The following is a 22,846-nucleotide window of genomic DNA, read 5'->3' as shown; positions in this document are numbered from 1 at the left end:
GTTCAAATGTTTGGTGACTAATAATTGTGTGTGACCCATGATTGTGAGAGGTGTACCATCTGCCAACACTATTTTCTTTTTATCTAAACAAGCAAAATGGAATCCAAATCTTTTAAAATATTACCACATGAATAATTTTCAAAATAAATTCTTGATGTTTCATAGGTTCATAACATATTTTTCTTGACTCAGATAGTTTGTTATGTGTCATGAATTTTCTTTACATAAAATTTATTATAAAAATTTCAAACTACTCAGTGATAAACCGACAATACAATCAAATCGTAAAAAAAAATGATTAGAGTAAACTTGAGAAGTCTTAGATATGTTTATATTTAGCACAAAATGCAAAATATGATTTAAAAGTAGTTTTTTATTTATTTTTTTCAGAATTTAGGGTTAGGTAAATATTTCATTCACGAACACAAACATGATGTCCACCCGGAGAATTAATAAAAATTTAATGCGATTACCAAATTTCCAAATTTGATACATAATCAATCCAGATTGTAATTTCCTCGGATTTCTCGGATAATTTTCATCACGACCATTGAGGGTTTATGGGATGAATAAACCCAAGAGGCTTAAAATCCCAAATAAATCAACAAAACAAAAAAAAAATCACGACCATTGATATTTTTTTTTTAAACAAACAGTGTCAACCTCGTTTGTCATCGTGTTAAAGTGTTTCTTCGAAAAAAAATTTAAAAGCTTACCACTATTTCAAATTTATTATAGGATTTTTGAAACAACTCAATTGTGGTATTTAAATTTTTGCATAGATTAATAGTTTGTTGATAGAATTTTATGATCAACGCATTCATAATTTTAAATTAATTCCTCAGAGATAAATCTAATCACATCACCAAATTTAGATATCCAATTATATGAGGCCGAGATTAACTAGGGACAGTTAAAAAAAATTATTTAACTAATCAATCATCAGAAACTGTACAATCTTACAACCTATTTATCATCGTGTATTTCTTATGGCCTCAAGGCTTAATCAGGAGTTTCAATAGGAAACTGAGGCGGGTTAGGATATTAGGAGCTTAGGTTTCAAGTGCTCTATCGCCTACCAAGGTGATTTTCCATACCATATTACCTTTACACTAAACATTCGGCGTGAAGATTTGTGGAGGGATGGCGTACAGCCGGCCTCCGCTAAACATATCTCCACATGTGCTGCACTTCCCTTCCTCGTATCGACTACATGGACTCGGCCGGCATCGTTATTGGTTAATTCAAAAGTAGGAGATCCTCAAAATTATACAATGAGATTGTGTTGCTTATTCCCAGCACCTTTCATTTGGTTCATTGCGCAATGTTGATTATCTCGAACCAATCACGGAGTGCAACCATTATGCCATTGGCCAGGAAGGGCCGTAGGTGGACCGTAGTTGATAGCAAGCTCAAGCTCAAGCTCAACGCTAAACAGAGTGAATAATCTCGATAAAAACTTTGAAAAGACTAACAAAACTTACATGGCCAAACTTGGGTCAATTTCTTATAATGATGAATATAAAGCTTCCAAAATTTGGAAAAGTCAAACGATTTATTTTGATTTATATTTTATGTGAACCCGAGCAAGGCCGGGTAAAATCAGCTAGTACAAAAATAAAATATTGTCTATCACAGACGAGAGGCGAATTATGGACTCCTAACCGTTGGATGAAAACGACACTGACAAGAACAACATACTGATCAGTGAGTTACACACAGTTACGTTACGACGTTGTGGTTAGTTTACTCCAGGAGCATGTCGACTCTGAGCCAGCGTAATATGCAAAAACGCTAATAGTAAGAAACGGTTGACACCCAAAACCTCACAATTCACTTACCAAACTTTAGTATTTCAAAAATAAATAACAATAATACCATTTCCCACTCACCTCAGAGGCACAATTCCCGGCCAGGGAAGGACAGGACCGGACCAGCACCGTCAGCACCGCGTTGGTATCGGTTCGGATTTGGGCAAACATAACATTCACCGTGGACGCAATCATCGGAAAGCTTCCTCCCTCGGCACCTATGCAAGGTAGAAACCGATTGGTCGAAAAGGTACCCTGCGACAGGAACGTGTAGTACTTCTGGACGCAGTTGTTCGCGTATTTACTATTGCTTGCGGTCATTTGTTCCGTAACGTTTTTGACAGCTGCGGCCACCAGATCGACAACACCCGTTAGTTTTTCCGAGTACAGATCTGAAACGTTGATCACGAAGTTCGTTATCGACTGGAATACGTTGTTGTTGAAGGTCACATTGTGGGTGCTGAGACTGGTGAGGTAGTTGGTCAAATTGCTGATGTCTCCACCGTTGAAGATCTTCGGATTCGTGGTGATCGGGTTGTAGGATTGTAAGGTGTTTGTCAACCACTGCATTGAAATCCTGGCAAACACATCGACGTGATCGTTAACATTTTTCGAATAGTTGTCCACGTTGTTTTTGACGTTTATTGCTGAATTGTTACTGTTTGTGTTGATGTTTCTTTCTAGTTGTACCGCAGTCAGACGGTTTTGAAAGATGTTAACGATAAGGGCCGCAACGTTGACGAAATTTTGCGAAACAACTTTCAGTGGCGTCGTTAGCGATGACGTCATGTCCGGTGTGACGTATTGCGTAATGTTGGCAGCTGGAATCACCGGAACAGAATGGTTCACATTGTCCACTGCGATCGCTATGTTGATGTATGCGCCGGTTAAGAGTGGAAGCTGTGCTTGGATAGAACTTACATTCCCAGTGAAGGCATTATAGTTCTTGGTGTTCACTAAAATGTTCAACGATTGAACTACTGGAGACACTTCTAGCATTCCCACCGTTGCATCCGTAATGGCGGAATAGAGCAAATCAAACAAATCCGTCGGAATCGATTTCTTATCCGTGACAGCACTGGTCGTCGTACTAAACACACTGCTCAGAGAATTCACCAATCCATCGGCAATTGTCACCAAATTTCCCATCAAACCACTGGCATCGGCATTAACGTTCGATCTGACAGGAGCAATTGCATTAACTACCGGGGCCACTCCTTGGTTGATGGCGTTGTACACGTTCATGGCCAAGTTCGGGATCGTGTATGGAATTCCGAAATCGGCCCCCGAAAAATGAACCGCCCCAAAAATCAGAACCAGGATGCAAACCTTCGGATGCATCGTTCCGAATCGTAAGGTAACCTCAAAACTAAAATATGATTACTAATCCACTCAACCGTTCCCGTTCGTTTGAAGGCGATGCCGTTTCTAAGAGCTAAAATCACGCCACTTCTGTCTAATCGGGAAGCAGGCAGACACCGGAGAAATAAGGACTAGGGAACCAGTTTTTTGCGTCATTTCTGTACGGTATAATTTTGGGATAAATTGTCCCAATAAAAGCATTAAATTTGAATATTTTTCGCATTTCTCTGGAGGCAAAGAAAGGCCCCCAAATGAATTCGTTCGATTTAGTGCCTGAAACGATGGCTTCAGTGAAAAGGTATTAGATACATTTGGCCAGTTCTTTTAAAAACATGTTTCGTTTAAAAAAAAAATTGCTCACGAGACTAACAGTATTAAACGTACCTTCGATAATACGTTATCTTATCTTATTAACAAAGCCTAATTAGACTTTGGATGTATAAAACTTGAAATGATAAAAATGAACTGGAAATGACAAAATAAAAATGAAAACCATTCTCAAATGACCCAAAAAGGCTTCAATGTAAAATAAAAATAAAATGCTCCAACATTTTCAGATCGATACTTATCACAACAGTAGGTAAGTTCTAATATATTGTTTACATGTTGATTTATTTTCAAAACGACCTCCCTCACTTCTAAGAGTATGAAAAAAATTTTAAAAAAACATTATTTTAGAGTGAGGAGCTTAGATCTTGTTGAACAAAATATATACATCTGTATTGTATAAAAATGAGCATTTAAAACTATTTTATAAAAATTTTAACGCATGAAAATAATCATCAATTAAAATTTCCTGGCATGGAGATGAACGATGAAAATCTTTAATCTTTTGAGGAGTTAAAAAGGATATTTTTTCTTGGATTCAAATACATCTTTAAAACCAAAAACTCAAGGTTGAAATCAGGGGTGGAATTATGAATCCTATTCGATTCGAGTTACCCGTTTCGAGTTGAACTCGAATCGAATTAGCATCAGTATTACGAATCTCGTTCGAATTCTAAATTTTCACGTAAAAATTAAAAATTAAAAATAAATTAGAATACGAATTTATGAATGAAGCTATCGAATTATTAAAAAAAAACCTACCATATACATTATGAATATAAGTCCAAAAAGTTTCAACTCAATCGGACTTGATTTTGGGGTGCTTCCTCAATAAAGCTCAAATGTGTCATTTTTTCACCTAAAAATCATTAAAGAGGGGACCAGTGAGGAGTAGGCCATGACTAGCTGGCAGCAAATGTGTTTTTCTTTCGTTCCGTTGGTAAAAGTTTCTTATTTCAATATTTCGTAAGTAATTCATCTAATAAATAGTGTAATTGTTCTTCAATCGGATGGCCGATTGAGCCAACGTATCAGTGACGTAGGAGAAGTTACGTATTTTAGCTCCCTTGGAGGAATAAATGTATCGATCATCGTTGTCCTCGTCAAGAAATAGAACAAAATTGGAAATCAGCCTGCAGGAAGCAAATCCTCCTTCGCTTCTGATCGGAAACCTAATGAAAATTTGAATGTTTCGAAGGCATGCTGGACCTAAAATGAAAAAAAAAACTTGAAAATTGGAAAAAAAACCTTAAATGGAAAATAACACCAAGTAAGTAGAAAAAAATAAAAAAGCGAAAAAAAGTCAAAAATGACAAAAATGACAAAAATGACAAAAATGACAAAAATGACAAAAATGACAAAAATGACAAAAATGACAAAAATGACAAAAATGACAAAAATAACAAAAATGACAAAAATGACAAAAATGACAAATATGACAAAAATGCCAAAAATTACAGAAATTGAAAAAAATGACAAAAGTGACAAAAATTAGAAAAATTACAAAAATTACAAAAATTACAAAAATAACAAAAATAACAAAAATTACAAAAATTACAAAAATTACAAAAATTACAAAAATTACAAAAATTACAAAAATTACAAAAATTACAAAAATTACAAAAATTACAAAAATTACAAAAATTACAAAAAATTACAAAAATTACAAAAATTACAAAAATTACAAAAATTACAAAAATAACATATATTACAAAAATTACAAAAATTCGAAAATTACAAAAATTACAAAAATTACAAAAATTACAAAAATTACAAAAATTACAAAAATTACAAAAATTACAAAAATTACAAAAATTACAAAAATGACAAAAATTACAAAAATTGCAAAAATTACAAAAATTACAAAAATTACAAAAATTACAAAAATTACAAAAATTACAAAAATTACAAAAATTACAAAAATTACAAAAATTACAAAAATTACAAAAATTACAAAAATTACAAAAATTACAAAAATTACAAAAATTACAAAAATTACAAAAATTACAAAAATTACAAAAATTACAAAAATTACAAAAATTACAAAAATTACAAAAATGACAAAAATGACAAAAATGACAAAAATGACAAAAATTACAAAAATTACAAAAATTACAAAAATTACAAAAATTACAAAAATTACAAAAATTACAAAAATTACAAAAATTACAAAAATTACAAAAATTACAAAAATTACAAAAATTACAAAAATTACAAAAATTACCCAAATTACCAAAATTACAAAAATTACAAAAATTACAAAAATTACAAAAATTACAAAAATTACAAAAATTACAAAAATTACAAAAATTACAAAAATTACAAAAATTACAAAAATTACAAAAATTACAAAAATTACAAAAATTACAAAAATTACAAAAATTACAAAAATTACAAAAATTACAAAAATTACAAAAATTACAAAAATTACAAAAATTACAAAAATTACAAAAATTACAAAAATTACAAAAAATTACAAAAATTACAAAAATTACAAAAATTACAAAAATTACAAAAATTACAAAAATTTCAAAAATTACAAAAATTACAAAAATTACAAAAATTACAAAAATTACAAAAATGACAAAAATTACAAAAATTACAAAAATTACAAAAATTACAAAAATTACAAAAAAATACAAAAATGACAAAAATAACAAAAATGACAAAAATGACAAAAATGACAAAATTGACAAAAATGACAAAAATGACAAAAATGACAAAAATGACAAAAATGACAAAAATGACAAAAATGACAAAAATGACAAAAATGACAAAAATGACAAAAATGACAAAAATGACAAAAATGACAAAAATGACAAAAATGACAAAAATGACAAAAATGACAAAAATGACAAAAATGACAAAAATGACAAAAATGACAAAAATGACAAAAATGACAAAAATGACAAAAATGACAAAAATGACAAAAATGACAAAAATGACAAAAATGACAAAAATGACAAAAATGACAAAAATGACAAAAATGACAAAAATGACAAAAATGACAAAAATGACAAAAATGACAAAAATGACAAAAATGACAAAAATGACAAAAATGACAAAAATGACAAAAATGACAAAAATGACAAAAATGACAAAAATGACAAAAATGACAAAAATGACAAAAATGACAAAAATGACAAAAATGACAAAAATGACAAAAATGACAAAAATGACAAAAATGACAAAAATGACAAAAATGACAAAAATGACAAAAATGACAAAAATGACAAAAATGACAAAAATGACAAAAATGACAAAAATGACAAAAATGACAAAAATGACAAAAATAACAAAAATGACAAAAATGACAAAAATGACAAAAATGACAAAAATGACAAAAATGACAAAAATTACAAAAATTACAAAAATGACTACAAAAATGACAAAAATGACAAAAATAACAAAAATGACAAAAATGACAAAAATGACAAAAATGACAAAAATGACAAAAATGACAAAAATGACAAAAATGACAAAAATGACAAAAATGACAAAAATGACAAAAATGACAAAAATGACAAAAATGACAAAAATGACAAAAATGACAAAAATGACAAAAATGACAAAAATGACAAAAATGACAAAAATGACAAAAATGACAAAATTGACCAAATTGACAAAAATGACAAAATTGACAAAATTGACAAAATTGGCAAAATTGACAAAATTGACAAAATTGACAAAATTGACAAAATTGACAAAATTGACAAAATTGACAAAATTGACAAAATTGACAAAATTGACAAAATTGACAAAATTGACAAAATTGACAAAATTGACAAAATTGACAAAATTGACAAAATTGACAAAATTGACAAAATTGACAAAATTGACAAAATTGACAAAATTGACAAAAATGACAAAATTGACAAAATTGACAAAATTGACAAAATTGACAAAATTGACAAAATTGACAAAATTGACAAAATTGACAAAATTGACAAAATTGACAAAATTGACAAAATTGACAAAATTGACAAAATTGACAAAATTGACAAAATTGACAAAATTGACAAAATTGACAAAATTGACAAAAATGACAAAAATGACAAAAATGACAAAAATGACAAAAATGACAAAAATGACAAAAATGACAAAAATGACAAAAATGACAAAAATGACAAAAATGACAAAAATGACAAAAATGACAAAAATGACAAAAATGACAAAAATGACAAAAATGACAAAAATGACAAAAATGACAAAAATGACAAAAATGACAAAAATGACAGAAATGACAAAAATGACAAAAATGACAAAAATGACAAAAATGACAAAAATGACAAAAATGACAAAAATGACAAAAATGACAAAAATAACAAAAATTACAAAAATGACAAAAATTACAAAAATTACAAAAATGACAAAAATGACAAAAATGACAAAAATGACAAAAATGACAAAAATGACAAAAATGACAAAAATGACAAAAATGACAAAAATGACAAAAATGACAAAAATGACAAAAATGACAAAAATGACAAAAATGACAAAAATGACAAAAATGACAAAAATGACAAAAATGACAAAAATGACAAAAATGACAAAAATGACAAAAATGACAAAAATGACAAAAATGACAAAAGTTACAATTTTTTACCAAAATTTTAAAACTTACAAAAATTACAAAATTACCAAAAATGACTTGGAAATGCATGAAACGTTTAGAGCTAGTGCTATCTCGAAAAAAATAATTTGACTTTATGGAACTTTTTCATAAAACTGACAGTAAAAGAAAGTTGAATTTCGGCCAAAATTTTGTTTTCGAGATAACACCAGATTTCGACGTTTTTACATTTTCAAGTCATTTGGCATCAAAATTAAATTCCAATTATTCGGATTTCCTATGGTCCTTCCATTGGTGATTCTGGAGGGTTAAAAAACGAAACTTTGAGCGGTTTGAGGCCCTCAAATCAAGTCTGTAAGCGCTGAAATTTTGCACAGATTAGTGTTTTGGGCCAATCTACAAAATGTATACAGTCTGTTTTCGAAATTCAACCATTTGGCTGCCACTCTAATATACGCCCCTTATATGTGACCCCAATTGCTTGACTTAGAAAACTGCTAAAAAGATGCGTAGATGTTTGTCATTTAAAATTCGTTCACCAATTGTCAGAATTAATATCTAAAACAAATTCTTACATTGAACATCGTTTTAGTTTATCTAGTCATTTGAACGAAATTTGAAACTCTAACTTACTTAGCTACTTATATCTTAACGAACTTTGATTTAATTTCAATACAATCGTTAACAAATATTCTCTTCATCATTCAAACTATTTTTTGTAAAATCTTGTAAGTTTTTAAATGCAGCATTGTTTGGAGAATTTCGTTCTCTATGTTCATCCATTATTATGCACGTTTTCAATATTCCGTCATATACTCACATTAAATATAAAACTCAAAAAGGGTACAAAAATAAATGAGACAAAAATAAACCAAATATAATTGAAATTCTAAAATGGCTATGAGCAGTGCTACAGTTCTGAAATTATATGTTTTTTACGTGAAAAGACTATGAAATTACTTGTGGAATGCTCAATTATTTTAGATTTCAGATTTATTAAGAGAAACTGAGAGTAAAGCTTTGAATTAAGTGTTATAAATTATCTACAGATGGGTGGAATGGCTGTATGATCCGACACTGTTTCTGAGATAAAAAAAAACGAAATTTTTCAAAATTTAGCACAAACTGTGCACGAATTTTCCTCATGGATTCTTGAGCTTGAGCTTGAGCTTGCTATCAACTACGGTCCACCTGCGGCCCCTCCTGGCCAATGGCATAACGGTTGCACTCCGTGATTGGTTCGAGATAATCAACATTGCACAATGAACCAAGTGAAAGGTACTGGGAACAAGCAACACAATCTCACTGTACAGTTTTGAGAATCTCCTACTTTCAAATGAACCAATAACGACGCCGGCCAAGTCCATGTAGTCGATAGGAGGAAGGGAAGTGCAGCACATGTGATGATTTGTTTTGCGGAGACCGGCTGTACGCCATCCCTCCACAAATCTCACGCTGATGTTTTGGGGGTAAGGGTGATGTGGTATGGGAATCACTTTGGTAAGTGATATAGCCACATGAAACCTATTCTCCTATGCTCCTGTAACTAAGTTTCCTATTGAACACGAATTTTCCTCATCGATTCTATGCATTAATTCCACAGAACGGATTGATTCGTCTTACCTCAAAAAAACCCGTGTGCTAATTTTTACATTCATTGTCCGATTCTTAAAATCCTTATGTGGATTTTTTAATCCCAATCCGATGCATAATAGTGCTAATATCTAAAAACCATAAGCAGTTAATATGAACTCTTTTGCAGGCCCTTTACACCAAATTTGATACCTAAAATCGATTGCCCGTCCCTTAAACTTCTCGGGTGGCAATTTGTTAGGGCATATAAACGATTTCCTTTACAGCTTGTTCTGGTCAAAATTTCATATCTGTTTTTAAAAATTAGTGAGCACTTCAACGAAATTTCAAATGGATCTAAGAAAGTTTGAAATACAAATTCAAATAAAAAAAAATTAACGAACCCAATGCCATGGCTTTTGCTAAAGTTTCAGTGTACTCGTTATTTTTTACTAATTCAAATACATAGAAGACACATTTGTTTTCTGAAAATATTGGGAGAATGAGTCAGTAAGCCTGTAAATAAATCGTGAGGCATATTTGAGATTCGTTCATGAGACAGATATACTAGCAAGGAATAAGCCAGCTCAAATAGAAATATATAGAATTCTTTTTTTTTAATCTAGAATAATAAACAATTAAATGCCTAGAATAAGCTTTAAATACAGGAGATCCCAGAAGGAATGTCTAGAAGCATAGGAGTCGAAAGGAAAACCAAAGTGTGCACCATTAACCAAAATGGATCCCGGTCTATACCTTTCTCTTACTAACTAATTTCCCTCCTGAAACACTTGAATTCACAGATGTACAGACTGTTTCCTTAGTCAGTGATATTGTTTATTTCAAATAATTTGTTGAGGTATACAGCGAGAGGTTGCTAGTTGAACCTTAATAGTATCTCACTAACATTCCTAACTCATATCCCAATTGACTTCTAGGACGTGGCCGGCGCCGTTATCAACTGTTTTTAAAATGGGAGAGCATCAGTTTTGTACATTGAGAATGTACTGCTAATCTACATCGTACCACGTATATCCGATTTTTGAATATGATAATACAAATAAATATTTCAAATCGCTTTCCAAAATTTCTTAAGAAAAAGCTCACAATAAAGCATACAAAATTCAGTTTGAGGTCTAGAGTGATGCATGCTAACGTAAAATTGTCACAGAATCAATATGGGCAACGTTTTCTGAGGAATATGGAAGTTACTGCGATAATTTATTGAAACGAAAACCTGATAAACAATTTTTGACGGTCGCCATGGAAATAGTAATTGATATCAACAACCAAAAATAGCAAATGAGTTGGTGATACAAAAACCAAAAAGGGATATTTTTAATATTTTAAGTAACCTTCTAACTTAATAAGAAATATGTTTAAAACAACGGTTTTTCGAAGATGAAAAAAAAATTGCGAATTTTTCGGCAAATTTATTTCCCCACTCAAAACGTCCCACTGGCCAGACAACTATTGAACCGATTTTCCACATCCAAAATATTATCCTCTAGCTCTCCAGCCGTGCCCATAATGCAATTCTGGATTTTACTCATTATCACATAAGAATCATCGGCAACTCCGCCGGAAACGGCCGACACCTTATCCTGCACCCAAACCGAGTGCTCCGGGAAGGCGCCAAAGAACTGAAAGTTAAAATCAAAATTAGGATTACAAAGTTGATTATTAAAAATATTCATTTAAGATACTCACAGCACCGGCACATTTCCCATTGGTTTTGTGGCAGACTTTGGCCATTTGGGTCGCAATCGAGACGGCAGCCAGCCGGGCCACTTCCATCTGGTTCTGGACGAAAATGATGCTCGTCTGATAGCTGTTGGCTTCCTGGGCCATGCAGGTCGATAGACGATCCAAACTAAGGGGCGGTGTGAGCAGGTGTTGTCTGGCCCTCTGAAGGCAGGGTCCCACAAACTGGCTCGAATTGGTGGCAGCTTCATTCGAAATGTTGGTGGCCACGTTGAGAAGCACGGTTGAGGTTAGGTTCAGCTGCTGTTCGAGTGTTTGGTTCACCTGTTCCTTGGAATAGTTGGTACCAAATTCTACAAACTGGCTAAAGCTTGCGTTTGCCGTTTGCATGTCCTGCAGGAACTGAGTAAGATTGGTCATGACTCCTCCGTTGTAATCGGCAGATTTCGAAAGGATGGATTTGTAGGTTTCGTTGATGGATTTGAATGTGTTTATTCTGATGTTGGATATCCGTTCCAAGGTATCTGTCACTGACTTATTGTACGCTGCAGAATGAGCCTCGATGCTGTTGCGGTTGTTCCGGGTAACGGTTTTTATTTCTTTCAGAAAAGTCACAGATTGGATTCTTTCGGTTGCGATTACTCTGATAAGATCTGCCACCTTCAGAATGCTGCTAGAAATTGATCTCAGGGGAGAGGTAAAATTCGATTGCACCGTACTGTTTATGAAATTTGTAACATTCTCTACTGTTACGGGGTATTCTTCCGTCTCTATCAGCTTAACAATCTCATAAAGGTGTGAAACATTGCTCAAAAGCTCGCCCAAAGATTCCGCAATATTCGAATAGTTGCTGTACAGTGCTTCGTAGTTCCCACTCTTGGTTTTATTTTCAATCTGTTGGACCGTTGAATCCAATGCTTTTATAGACAACTCGGTTTCCATAATCAACTTCGAAACGTTATTGAACACATCACATGTGCTCATATTTTTCATCGTCGGCATTCTCAGCACATAACCAAGCATTTTGTTCATCGGAAAAGTCACATTGTTCGACACTTTGATTAAATTTATCAGTGTATCACTTTCATCATCCTTCACATCCACTCGGATTGTTGCATTCGCCTTGGTAAGCGGAATTATCGGATTCCCAACGGCTTTCGCCACACTTTGCACAAATCCTGGCACCCCAACATTGAGACCCAAATCACATTGCCCTACCCCGAAAGAACAAAACACCAACCCAACAAAAAAGGCCACTCTCATTCTGATCCGTTTATCACTTTCTCCCTAATTCAAAAACGGCAAACTACTAAAAAAGGTTGAACCCAGGGCACCTACCTTTATAGCTTCTCCCGGCCAACAATCACTACCTAATGGTTTGTCGGGCTAGGCTCGCTGGGAAGCTGCAGGAGAAATTGGACCCCAACAAATATTTTTCCCCGGGCGGCCATCCGAACACAGCCAGTGTCACTTGATTTGGGTACAATATAAGAAATATTGGGATTGAAACCGGTCAATCGCCCGGCCGAAAACTTTCATCTCAATGGCGGTCAATAGATTTGTTTACAATCGGATCCCGGTTGAACGTGAAGGTTTTGGAGAAAATTAATACATCGAATTCGGTTGAAAATCTTTATGAACTGTAAAAAGTGCCTGGGTTAACATGAATATTGACGACAAGGGCAGTCCTAGAGCTGGCTCTTGGGGGGGTGGGGGTTGATTTTCCAAATTTTCAAAAATCAGTCAATAAAGTAAGTACATGGCGAAAAAATGTTCATTTGGTGTGAGCAAGTGCGGAGAGAGGGGCGGGGGGGGGGGGGGGGGGGCAGTTTCAAATGAGAAATATTTGCTGCACACCAGACTCGTGCGAAGGGCACGTCCATGGGTGGGGGGTTTCGAATTTCAAATTTTGTTAGAAGTTATATCAATACCAAAAAAGACAATAAATAAGCAAATTGATTTCTAAAACCATATTGAAACTCATAATCATCAAATCAATTTTATTTCCGGTTAGTCTTTAATAAATTATTCGAAATGCTTATTCTTATTCTGAACTAAAAAAAAATTCAAGTAAGTATTTTCAAAACATCAGAAGTGGAATGCGAATTAAAATTTGGAATATAGCCAGAATTTGAAGCTTCGTACATAACAATCAGTGTACAGGAGAACAATATATCAAATATAACACCAGATTTGATAAGAAATTGAACTCGAATTCATACAAAAAATCAGATCAGGTCAGAAAAGTTGATAATAATGTAAATTATCAACCTTATTAATTTACATTTCTTTTCTTCAATTTCAATTGTAGGGTTGGATGAAAAATTCTTCTGTAATGTCATCCATTTGAAACAATTTTAAGTGTGAATTATCGATGAGGAAAATATATTCATTTTGAACTTAAGAGAGTTCAATCGAAATTGTTAGATGATTAATTTAAAAATAAAAATTAGAGATAAAATCTTTATTAATATTCAAAGTCTACCAGTAATCATTATAAAAGGCAAGAAAAGTTAATTTCTGATTGTGTTCGCAGTTATAACTATATGTATTTAAAATACAACAACAATTCATCATCACTGACAAAGTTGGGAAATGGAAGAGTTCTTGAATGATTAAATACGAAACTGATCAAAATAAAAACAAGAAGTTTCATTATTTTTATTAAGTTAAGTTAAGCTCATTAAGTTTTATTATAAATTTTGAAATTAACATAGCAAATACTAATTAGGTTCAAATTGCGCTTAAAAATATTCTTGAAAGTTGCTACTTCGAATAGTTTCACAGATTAAATAAAAATCTTGATCGATTGAAAAAAAAATATTTAAATTATTAATAGTTTAAAATTTCAAGCTTTAAACATTTTTTCGCCATAAATTGGAATATTGAGTCCCGGGAAGGGCAAATGTAAAAAACTTAGTTTTTTCTCATTCAAAACTTCGATTTATATTCTTCCAAAAGGATGATGTTTCAGAAAACAAAAACATTAATTGAATGATTAATGGAATTTCGGTGAAATGTACATTCTAATAGGAATCAAATGAAAGAAATGAAAATTAAAGACGGAAAGATTAGATGAGGAAGCATGAAAGGTGTTGAAAATGAGCCAACGGACATCGGCTCATAATGCAACTGACTTACCAACCGAGCCATATCACAAGCCCATTTCAAAATATATTTTTTTCTTTATTTACGACACTTTTATTTCAAAACAATGGAAATGAAATTTTGTTTCCATGGATTTATTTATTTATTTATTTTGTTTATTCCTGAGGAAAGAATTGATGACATGTGATTAAAATGCTTCTTATAAAATTCTACTCTCTCATTTAAAATATCCATACATTTCTTCTAACATTCTATTTGACAAGAATTTTCGTAATGTTGAAATGTTCTTAGTTATGTTCTTTTAATTTTCACCGATAAGGTCAATAAATTAAATTAACAATCAAAATCACGGTGATTAACCTCTTCACAAATTAAAATATAATATGAAGATGAAAAATATTAGTTTTTAACATTTGAAAAAGATTTTTTCTAATAAAAACGTCTTACCAAAATAATTTAAGAGATAGCATTTTGATGTCTAGGTTTTAATGATTGATTTAGTAGATTTTGGTGCGTTGAACTCGAATTTTCAACTAGATTTTGTTTATAACCGTTTGGTGATAATGAGTTTATAAGTTTTAAAATTAATCTGTTTTGGGTGAAATCAATCGTTGATAACTGATGAACTTCCAAGTTAACATGAAAAAAAACTGATTCTGAATTTGTTTATTATACTTCAATTCAATTAATGAATAATACTTTTATGATGATGAATGATCTAAAAAAAATACAGTTTTTAATAATTCGAAAAGACAAGTATTTCTGACATTACTGAAATTTTTTAAAACAAAGATTTTATCTCATTTAAAAAATTTTCTTCAATAATTTTTATCCTATTTGAAAATGATTTAGGGCACCAACAGAAATCAAAATAAGCTCTTGAATTCTTTTCAACAAAAAAAAATTAATTCTTTGGCTATTTGAATTTATAAATACCTTTTTGAATGTGGAGTCGAACATTTAGATAAAAAATAGTGGCAAAAATTGGGTTCTTGAAAAATATTTGATAACAGCATAAAATTTGTAATGATTCAAACTATTTTTTTTATCTAAGTGATCATCGATGTAATGGATGAACTTGATTAGATACACTTCTTCAAAATAAAACAATATTACACGACCATGATGCATACTGCTTCTACTGTTCCCTTCAAATTTCATTTAACTTAATTAGAGGTTTGTATTTTAGAAAAAAAAATTGAAATTAGATAAGTTTAACAAACTTTCTCTACATACTTATTTTAATATCCTGTTAAACAGCTTTTACATCCTTTTACAAACAATCTGCGAATCTTAAATATTCACTGCGAACAATTGTTGATAAAAAGATAATTTTCGGCATTTGTATATTGAGCAGTTTAAAAATTATCTTCCGATATAAATGTAATTTTACAAATGAAAAAATACACACATTTTTATAGAAGAAAATGTGAAAAAAATTTCAAGTTATCTACAATTTTTTTTTTTTTTGAGTATCTATATATCACCGCAAAAAATTTTAGTGATTCTTGTTTTGCAACTATTTTGTAAATCCAAAGATTTATTTCAGAAAGTGTTTACAATTGCTATGAACTTAAAACAGAATATTTTATTATTTTTCTTATGTATATTACTGAATCGTGATTCCAAAAAACTAATTAATATAAACTCTTGATTCGATTCTTCAATTTCTAAATAAATTTAAATTTAATCTTTAAAAAAAATCATTAAGACCACAACGTTTGATTCAATATGTGAATCTTTTCCCCTGTAAAGTGGGCTACCACCATCACTGCTGTACGTGTAAAGATTGAACTTGTTGCACATTTTCACCTTTACTTTATTTTTATTTGTTTTCTGTTAAATTTTAAGCTCTCGTCGATTTGAAAATTTATTGGAACTGAATCGAAAGAAATAGTTACAAATTTGAAACGAATGACTGAGTAAAAACGTGAAAAGTTGTATTTTTGCTTCATGCACTCAATATTTTCAAACTTATTGAATAATTTCAAATAAAAAATCAATATTTAAATGGTTCATTTCTTATAGCTTATACTATCTTTCAATGAAAAGTTCTAATCAATTGCAATTGAAATATCGAAACTTTCAGATTCAGGATGGATTTTAAACATTAATTATAAAACTGGATTTCTAATTAAGATTTTAATTATCATTGTGTGGATTAGCTGCAGTATCGGCGATATAATCGGTGTGAATTTGGAACTCCAGCCGCGTTGGTCAAAAATTAGAAAAATATCTTGAGCGATTGCCTTGTTCCCGAGAAAATAATCGATGACGGGATATTATTATCACTGGTTTTATCTCATCTTGGAAAAATTTATACATAGGCAAGGTTTTGGAGCCTATTTTTAAAAACTGTTTTTGTAGGTATATTCCTGAACTCATTTTTTATCAGGTTTTGTTCATCAACTCTAATTTTAGAAGTAGTTTTTTTGGTATTTTTAGAAAATTGAATAGATATGAATGTATTAATATGTATAAACGATACATATATGATCAGCAAATTCAAATTAAACACTGTAAGTGCCTTAACAAAAGTAATTTGGGGAAAATTGGTCTAAGGAATTGCAAGTTACAGCTGTTTTAGTTTGGCGGACCGAATTTATTACAATTTCAAGAATTTATGATATCCTTTTATTTTACAATCACCCCCACGGAGGAGAAAATTTTGAAAATTCTAAAGAACATCCTCTATGAAAAGTTCGAACTTCTAATAGAAATTCCAGCGTTTGCGTATATTTTGTAACGGTTTTATGACGCTTGGGAGGAGGGGGGAGGGGGGGGGGTGATTTTAATTTTGTGAAAGAAAACACCAAGGCAACATTGATTACGATGTTTTCCATACAAACATCCGTCCAAAGAAGAATGAAATCATATGTTCGGCGATAATGAGTCTCATTTTCTACCCGGCACCATTTCTGATCGTGTTAATAGATTTAGACTCGGCCAGGTACTAGATCCAACATTTTTACATCTTTGAATCAAATTCCAGGATTTTTCAATAAAAATTGTCAAAAATACAGAGAAATAGCCTTTCAAAGTTTGAAGAGGGTGCGCAGCTTCATACGATTTCATTCTTTTTTTAACGCAAACTTCAATACTTACAACAAAAAAAAATTTACTAAAAATTTTGACAACCTATATGAAAAAAATTCAACAGAAGAATTCGAGACGAAAACTCTCTTTTTCAGGGTACGGAATTAACTAAAGTGAGCACAAAAATTTGCTGCTGAATCTGTTTGAACTTTTTTTATGCAGTCTTTAATTTAAAAAAATATCATTCAACAATTGTAAAACTTCATTAAACAAAAAGCTTATCTGAAGATAAAAATAAAAAAAATCTGAAATGTGCGCTTATAAAAGATTCAGATACATTGTCAATCTTCAGCTCAGCATTTTTTTTTTTTTTTTAAACGAACACACACATATAGGATCTCAGTGAAACTTCATGTTTCTTTGAAGAGATCTAAATTCTTCTTAAGACTAAGCGTACATCTTTCAAGGATATAATGGCTAGCATTTTACTAATGCTAACACCACCAACCCACAGAAAGAGTACTATGTTTGCCGTGACCAAGACTTGATCTCATGACCTCTGGCTTAGAAGACTTGAACGCTATCCTCTAGGCCACGGTCGGCGGCATATTTTCAACCTATTCACTTTGATCAGGAGATTTTATTTTGAAAAACAAATTTATCATCCAAGTTTCAATCCCGAATTAATACTGAAAAAATGCGCCTTTTGACCTAGAGCTATTTCTTCGTTCATGATTGTAATTCGTTAATTCCTAGAAAATATAACGATATAGCATTTAAATTAATGTCTTAATTACGAATTGGTCTCGAATTCAGTTCTTTAATAATATATCTCAAACGTTAATGTAAGAATCTGCAATAAAATTGCTTTAAAATAATATTTTAATTTCATTGCAAGGTTTTAAATACAATAATTATTCTGCTATCATCAGCCGGATGAATAGGCGAGATCTCTCTAGGACAGCAGTGTCAATTCGAAACTTCTAAAATTTAAAGAGAATTTTTGTCTAGGCGTTGGTAGATTGGTCTCAAAAAATAGTGCAGCAAAATTAAAAATCTCTTGCATTATGGATTCATGAAGACAAAATCTGTTTACAATGTTCTTACAAAAGATCCAAGTTCAAGATTCCAATTTTTTTAGTGGTTTTTAAAGGGCGGTTTTAGAATTTGCATAAAGTTGAGTTGCATAAATAACTATCTAAGTACCCACAATCGTGAAACCATATTGATTACTTAAAATTTTTATAATCGTTTTTTTTCGGTATAGAATCATAAGTGTTTGTGCGAAGTTTGATCGAAAATATACCTCATTCGGTATCGATTTTAGTAAAAAGAAAGTGCGCCAAAATCGCTGTTTCGAGAAAGTTTGGCAAACACAAATTTCATTTTATTATTCAATTCACTATTATTCTATTTATTTTATTATTTAATACAACATATCCTTCGCTCTTATATCTGCAATAAAATTATTATTGGACGTACTATTTCACTCGGGAAATAGCTCAATTTGTTCGAAACGGAATCACAATCATTTTCTTGCGACGAATTTGACAGTTTAAAGAAAGATGCCTCTACATTTAGCTATACATGGCTTAAATTCTTTGAAATTTATAGTAACTCAATGGTCTGCACATTCAAATTTAACAGTCTCATTAACTTTACCAAAGGTTTTTTTTATTAAATTTGTTTCAAGTAATGGCAATTTACAGTTGTTTGATGTTGGGTGACCGGCTTCATTTTGACCTTGGGGTTGGGTGCTATGAAGAACTTTCTATAGACCTATTTACTACATCAATTTTGACTTTAAATTGAAGATCAGAAAACGGATTATCAAATTCATTTTCTTGATAATAAAAAGAACCTTAAAATTCAATCTCATACATTCATCAGAATTGAGAACCAGTAACGGTTCTAAATACTGGAGTTATAATCTGATGTTCCTAATAAAATTTGAGCCCTGTCCTTAAAGTTTAAATGATTCTTATCTATTTCCAAATTTAGATTACTATTACAAACATTACTTTAAAATTGATTAACAAAAGTGTAAATATAAAAAAATAAAGTAAATGTGTATGTGTGTTCTTCCATGACCAAACACAACACATTTCTATATGGTTTAGTTGACTTATTTGGCGTAAGGTTTTTGTCTGCAACTTAAACCCTACACATTACAATTAAAAAAAGTGTACTTTTTCAAAAAGGCCCAATATTCGCATTATTGAATTGAATTTTTTAATCCAAATGCCAAACTACATACTTTGTCATAGTCATCTCACATGTCACTAAGTAGGCGGCTTTGCAATCAACCCAACAGGCAGAATCAAAAGACTTCAATGATATTCAACAAACAAACCCCTCTCGAAAAATTTGTTTTTCGTTTTCCTTCATTACATTTTTAAAATATTTTTGTAATTTTTGCAATTTTTGTGGTTCCTTTTTTGACATGTTTGCATTATTCAATTCTTACTTATCGGATGTTTTTTCATTATCTCATTTCAGGTTCCTAAAGTCACATCTATCAGCGGGTAACGGAATTGTCTGATTCGGAGTAGTTCAATCCAAGCCAGATCGGAAAAACTCCAATCAACAGTGCAACTCGAGAGACTCAGAGGCAATATTGAAACCCAAATCTCCAAAACGAGAACCCAGAACCAGCACTGTCACATCATTAAAAGGGCATTTCAACTTGAAACAACACAACGAAAAAAAAACCATTGAAACCTGGGTGACATAGCGTAGATCCAGTTTCCCGATAACGAAACAAGTCAACTTAAATTAAAAAAAGAGAAGAAACTAACCTCACACATAAATTCAGAATGGAAGTAGTTCAATCGACCCCATTAATGGCCATGGCAAACGGAGGCCAGGCCACCACACCGAATGGAGGAACATCATCCTCGTCGCAGTCTTCATCGGCCGTGACCGCATTACGTGCTGCTTCTGGTGCTGGAGCTGGCCCATTTCAACGGGAGATCCGAGAATGGCAACATGTCGATCCGAATACGGGAGCCCTGCTGACTGGACGCCTGGAGGCCGACCGCTGGGTGAATGGGCCCCTCAATAGCTTCGGGAAGGTACGTACCAACATTTGTACATCTGGGCATCTGTCCGTTCCGTTTGTCTGTCTTTCTGATTATGAATGCAAGCCATCTCCATACCGAGATCAAGATCTTCTTGTTTGTTTGTCCGGGGAACGGGTCCGATGCACAGGTTTTGCCCAAATGTGGATCCCCCAGACCAGAAGACATTTCGAGAGCGTTGTTGTAACGGGATCTGCTTCTGCTGCTGCTGTTGCAATGCAAGTGCCGTTGAGATTTATTCGACTGGAAAGGTCAATCGATCAGATTCAGGTCGATTTCTTCTAGACCAATTTAAGACTCATGAAGCGAAGAATCAAAGTTAAGCAAGGGTTGGTTTGAAAAAGGCGATCTGATCCGGGGATCTGGGAATCAGAATCAGAATTTTCAATTGAATTTTATACACGATTTACAAAAAAAAGTCGTTGCAAAGTTATTTTAAAATGAGTCTTAAGTTTTTATATGCTTATTTGCCGTTTTGCTCTTTTGCTCGTTTGTTCTTTTGCTCCTCTTTTGCTCTTTTGCTCTTTTGCTCTTTTGCTCTTTTGCTTTTTTGCTCTTTTGCTCTTTTGCTCTTTTGCTCTTTTGCTCTTTTGCTCTTTTGCTCTTTTGCTCTTTTGCTCTTTTGCTCTTTTGCTCTTTTGCTCTTTTGCTCTTTTGCTCTTTTGCTCTTTTGCTCTTTTGCTCTTTTGCTCTTTTGCTCTTTTGCTCTTTTGCTCTTTTGCTCTTTTGCTCTTTTGCTCTTTTGCTCTTTTGCTCTTTTGCTCTTTTGCTCGTTTGCTCGTTTGCTCTTTTGCTCTTTTGCTCTTTTGCTCTTTTGCTCTTTTGCTCTTTTGCTCTTTTGCTCTTTTGCTCTTTTGCTCTTTTGCTCATTGGTTTTTTGGCTCTTTTGCTCTTTGACTCTTTTGCTCTTTGGCTCTTTCGCTCTTTGAAAAAGTGATATTTTTTCCTTAAAATATATAAATTCAATTCTTCGTTTAATTTTTATTGATTTGAGACACTTTAATATGTTTGTGACATTTGTGTACATTCGTTTCATTTCTGGTCTCTCAGAGTTTTCCAGTAAGTATAGGTACGTGATGTGCTTCCTCATCAGATTTTGAAACTTAAAAAAATGTACACATAACGTGTTCCGAGGTGATATAAATATCTCCAGTTCGCATATTCTCCACGATACCTGGTCGTCAAACGGCTCATTTTTATCTTCTGTTCAATCTGCGATGGTTATTTTCCGCCATCGAAACAAAGTCAACTTGCATTACATCTTGCTAATCATAATATTTTGCAACCATTTTCCTTCCATAGCATGAAGGTAAACCACGTTATCGTCTTGTAGGAAGCTTTCAGTGAAGAGTTTTTTTCCGTTTTCTGTTTTTTTCTGGTGAAGCAATAATGAACACCTTTCCAGGTACAACTTACTATTTAGGTTCAGGTACAAGGTACTTACAACCAACTACTTTTGCAACCAACAATTATCTGCGCTTTGTTTTTACGGCAATAAAGGCGCTCAAGTAGTGAATGAGTGAAGGTGTCTGAAAGTGAAACAAAATGATGCCATTTGCCACGTTACAAATTGCGTAACGGAAGAGAAAATAACGATGTGTTTAATTTGTACCACTCGTAATTGTTTGTGATCAAGATACTTAAATAGCTGATACTTTCTTGCACACCATCGTTCAACATGTTTGATGCTGTTCATAAGTCTCAATTTCACTTGAATTTATATTCTTTACTGGGGTTGATACTGATTATGAAGAGCATACTTTTGCTATGTCGGGTTTCAAGTGCGGTATCGAAAAATATTGGTAAGTCTTTCAGAAAACATTTACTTTTTTGGCAAAAAAAACATCGTTTACTGCTGAACGTTTACTTTTTTTATCTCTTATTATTCTGTTCGAACACTATTAATTCAAGATTTGAAAATTTGGAGGCGTAGCTGTTTTGTGTTAATTCCTTTTTGCTTGAACAACAACTGACGACGCACGGACGCCTTGAATGATTTTTGTTTTTGACCTAGACATTGACTTTTTCCACCAACACGTTTTGTTCCGTGATTATATGGTATGTGATTTCATGTTTTATTGATGATTGTGTTTTGAGTTGACTTAACGGTTAACAATTACTGAAAAAGAAGGGAAATTGAGGAAAAGTTGAAAGTTTCATGTTAGCCGAATATTTTTTTTCGATAAAGTATGCTTCCTGATTTTCTTTGAAAAGAGAAAAGTTCACTAATTGTTAAGAAAAAACGAACAAAAATACCTCCCAAATTATACTTC

General features: G+C 32.2%; 2 protein-coding genes across 7 annotated transcripts in view; one reads left to right on the top strand and one right to left on the bottom strand.

Annotated features, from left to right (window-relative positions):
• The window catches only part of LOC129743966 (serine-rich adhesin for platelets-like), a 274,223-nt gene that overhangs the window by 138,993 nt on the left and 112,384 nt on the right, over positions 1-22,846 (top strand). For all 6 annotated transcript variants that reach the window (XR_008736758.1, XR_008736757.1, XM_055736227.1 and 3 more), the window contains exon 2: positions 19,993-20,567. Coding sequence is in view for 4 of the 6 variants with exons in the window: in XM_055736227.1 (XP_055592202.1) it covers positions 20,310-20,567 (258 nt within the window). In the remaining 2 variants the exon portion in view is untranslated. The remainder of the gene's footprint in view (positions 1-19,992; positions 20,568-22,846) is intronic.
• LOC129741347 (uncharacterized) lies at positions 11,091-12,612 on the bottom strand. The gene is made up of 2 exons (XM_055733071.1): positions 11,356-12,612; positions 11,091-11,288 (listed from the first exon to the last, which is right to left on the bottom strand). Exons 1-2 carry the CDS (start codon positions 12,610-12,612, stop codon positions 11,091-11,093), a joined length of 1,455 nt encoding a protein of 484 aa, XP_055589046.1.

This window comes from Uranotaenia lowii, chromosome 2 (assembly GCF_029784155.1).
Source record: "Uranotaenia lowii strain MFRU-FL chromosome 2, ASM2978415v1, whole genome shotgun sequence".
NCBI lineage: Eukaryota > Metazoa > Arthropoda > Insecta > Diptera > Culicidae > Uranotaenia > Uranotaenia lowii.
This window is presented reverse-complemented; position numbering and strand designations above follow the sequence as displayed.